Source organism: Onychostoma macrolepis, chromosome 04, assembly GCF_012432095.1.
Source record: "Onychostoma macrolepis isolate SWU-2019 chromosome 04, ASM1243209v1, whole genome shotgun sequence".
Taxonomy (NCBI): domain Eukaryota; kingdom Metazoa; phylum Chordata; class Actinopteri; order Cypriniformes; family Cyprinidae; genus Onychostoma; species Onychostoma macrolepis.
In genome coordinates, this window is record NC_081158.1 from 12,711,399 (window position 1) to 12,714,944 (window position 3,546).

The 3,546-nt window shown below is 38.9% G+C and overlaps 1 protein-coding gene across 1 annotated transcript; it reads right to left on the bottom strand.

Annotated features, from left to right (window-relative positions):
* Positions 1 to 2,255: 2,255 nt before the first annotated feature.
* LOC131539426 (hydroxycarboxylic acid receptor 2-like) lies at positions 2,256 to 3,102 on the bottom strand. The gene has a single exon (XM_058774027.1). It carries the CDS (start codon positions 3,100 to 3,102, stop codon positions 2,260 to 2,262), a length of 843 nt encoding a protein of 280 aa, XP_058630010.1. The 3' UTR covers positions 2,256 to 2,259.
* Positions 3,103 to 3,546: the final 444 nt, after the last annotated feature.

Genomic DNA, 3,546 nt, shown 5'->3' on the forward strand with positions numbered 1-3,546 from the left:
TGAAACCAAGGCTGTGTTCCAACCAGCATAAATAATGCTTTCGTAGGGTACTTCGAAGGGAGCATAAATGAGATGGTCATGCCATCATGATATCATTTCAAAGTTAATTTGTAATCAAAATAACCTTAAAATGAATAACTTAATATCTGAGCGCCACAACTTTAAGTCTTCCAAATCTCTCAAAATGGATGGTGAAATTAGGGCATAAGGTCGATAGCCCCAACTGTGGAGAAATCAATGACGTCGACACAGCAAACTAACAAGGAACTATGCCTCTAACCCAGTGATGGGCAAATTTGGTCCTTCCAGGCCACTTTCCTGCATAGATTTGATCCAACCCTGATAAAACTCACCTGCCTGTAGCCTTCTAGTAGTCTTGAAGACAATGATTAGCTGGTTCAGGTGTGTTTGATTAGGGTTGGAGCTAAACTCCAAAGGAAAGTGGCCTGGAAGGGCAGAGTTTGCCCACCCCTGCTCTAACCACAGGTGAAGTGCTGTAGTTCCAACCATGTAAGTTTGTGATGTTCAATTGAACTATGGTTTCGGGAAACACTGAATCGTTGAACTATGTTAGTAACGATGGAACTTGCGACCACAGTTGGCTAACGATGCTTTTGGGAAACACACCCCAGGTGATGTATAATAGCACCCCGAGCATATAACAGTGAAAACATGGAAACCCGGAAAATTCTGTTTGGCGGGGAAAGAGTTAAAATGTTAAGTTCATTGAACTTAATTGACCTATCGGTAAGCCCCGCCCCCCTTAGTTACTGTTGCTCCCTCGGACAAACAAACGGAGTTGCTCACTGTCTTTCAATGACAGCTGCAGTGTGAAAACCTTGTCCCACAATGTTTTTGCACAATTTTGGACACAGAAGGCCACCAAATGGGAATTAAATATTCCGTGGAGGGATTTATAAAATATTTTAAAATAAATACGGTGGGTAACTCGAGCGAGGGATCACAATGTAAGTGGGAGAAGTCTCATATTGCGGTCTGTCATCACGATCGCGGATGACAACATGCAGGATCAACACTGTTCATGTATCGCAGGATACGATTAAATTAATGCACATTTAATCAGTTTAATATGGAGAGGCACTGAAATGTAGACCTTCGTTTATGTATTTTTGACCTACCTACACTGTACAAGACGCGAGAACAGTCCGCTATTTAGGTTTGTACATTATGGACTCGCTAACTTTAACGTTAGCTAGTTTTAGCCAGAGATACCTTGCTGAAGCACAAGATAACATTAACGTTCAGCGTGAGCAGATGAAAATGATAACTTAATGAGTGTATGTCAACCAGAAAATGAACGTTTTTCTCTTCATTTGTATTGGGGTTGAATACTTAGGGACATTTTGCTCTGTTTTGTTTGGATTCAGGAAATGTAATAAAATAAATTATATCGCCCATTCTCTCAGGATACCTGGAATCAGTGTTACAAGTACCCCAGGCACAGCGTTTTTCCATTTTTGAAGCATAAACCCCATAAAACCGATGCGAGCTTCGGATCTTCTAATCTTCTAAAACCTAAAGATGTCCGAGTTCCGCTCCCCATGCAACTGATACTCGACTGCCATTGGCTAGTCTGCGTTCGAGGGGAGGGGCTTACCGATAGGTCAGTTGGGCTCCTTGAATTTAAACTGACTTTAAAAATCAAGTTGAATCTCGTATAACTTATAATAAAATGTTGAAATTGCTTAAATTATTTTCACGAGTTAAAGTAACATAAAAACATGTTGTCATGACTTTTTCATAATTTTTTTAGAGTACTGTTACAGCAGGCATGTAGCGTGCCAGATTATAGACTATATGTATATAATTCAGGGGCGTTGCTAAGAGATAAATGGTTTATCCCCAAAGAACAAATACCCAACCGAACCCCCCACCCCCAAACTCTCTCCATCCCACTGCCTCCCCCTAACTCATGGATTATTTTTCAAGGCAGTAAATTTTTATGTTAATGTAGAGATTAACAGTGTTCCTAATTTTACCAATATACATTAACGTAAATGAATAAAAATCACAAGTAGGCACCGTTAGACAGAGTTTTTACAAGTATATTTACAGCGGAATCAATGTTTATCACGCTCTTACATGTTATACATTTAACCCAGTGTTGTTGTCTGTGTTAATTCTAGTGGACAGCTGATGAAAACAGATATGCAACATACAGTATTTACCCAGTGACAAAAGTTATCAACAAGTCAGCTTTAGTAAATTAAGTAAAACTCTACAGCAGCATACAGTATTTTATGAGGAACAGAAGCAGGACAGTTTTCCAGCACGATGCAGATGAAGAAAAGGCTGCACAAAACCAGCCAGAACAAAACAAGTCGAACCAGTGAACCAAACTGTCGGAGTACTGTCTCTTGTTAAAATTTCAATGAATCCTGTCATTGTATTTGGGACATACATGATAACAGTAGTCATAGTAGTTATTAGAATGATATGAAACGCTCTTCTCTTCATGTGGTTTTCCTCCTCTTTCTCTCTTGTTTTCTCTCCTGGTCCTGACTGCTTCAGAGCTCTAAGAACAGCCACAAGACAAAACAACTGAACGGAGAGAACCAGTATCATCTGCACCGATGAAAGCCATGTATATATATATCTGCTTTGTGAGCCTAAAAAAAAGCAGAGCAAACAGGAGCCAAGAGTGATTGTCCAGACAACAGTGCAGCAGATCACTCTATATCTGAGAGGTTTGTACTTCAGAAAGGTTACAGGATGAACCACTGCCAGGTAACGCTCAACACAGATCAGACACTGAAACAGAGGACGACCAGCCATGGAGAATCCTACTAAAAACAATTCAAATGTTGATAAACTTGCAAACCACATTGACAGTACTAAGACCAAACCATTTAGACAGATACCAAGCTCACAAACAGAGAGATTGAGGCTGAAGAACTCTGATGCAACTCCACTTGCTGTTCTTGTGACGATGAGCCATAAAACAAAGGAGTGTGCAGGAAGACCAAACAAGAAACTGATGCTGTACACACAGATTTCCAGATAGTCCACGAGCCCAAGGGAATGAGATGTGGTGTTTGTAGATGTTTCAGGTGTTGTGAAGTTTCCTGTAGAGTTATTCATCTCTTCAGTGTCTCTTCAAACATATAATATTGCAACTATATAAAAAAGAAAAGTGTAAATAAACCAATGTGGTTATTTAAACCTAAATAACCAGAGCTAATTCAGCTAAACTGAAATCTTGCCATTTGACAATATTGAATTAACAAACATTTTTGCATACTGTTGTGGTTTAACTAAATCAAAAACAGGTGTTTTTTACCTGAAGAGTGAATGTTCGGTCTCTGGATGTATATAAATTCTCTGTGCTGAGTTTTGTCAACAGGCTTTAGAGCCTTCATAAGAATATGTCACGTGAAACACCAGATATGCAAATATTTCAATTATAAAATGTTCAGGGAAAGAAACCTAGGTCTAAGTAAACATTTTAACAGAAGCTAAATTGAAAGCTTGTGATATTTTATTGACATTAACAGGTTTAAATGTGATGATGCAAACAAATAAATA

Coding starts and splice junctions, on each gene's coding strand:
- LOC131539426 (XM_058774027.1), bottom strand. CDS start 3,102: ATGAATAACTCTACAGGAAACTTCACAACACCTGAAACATCTACAAAC.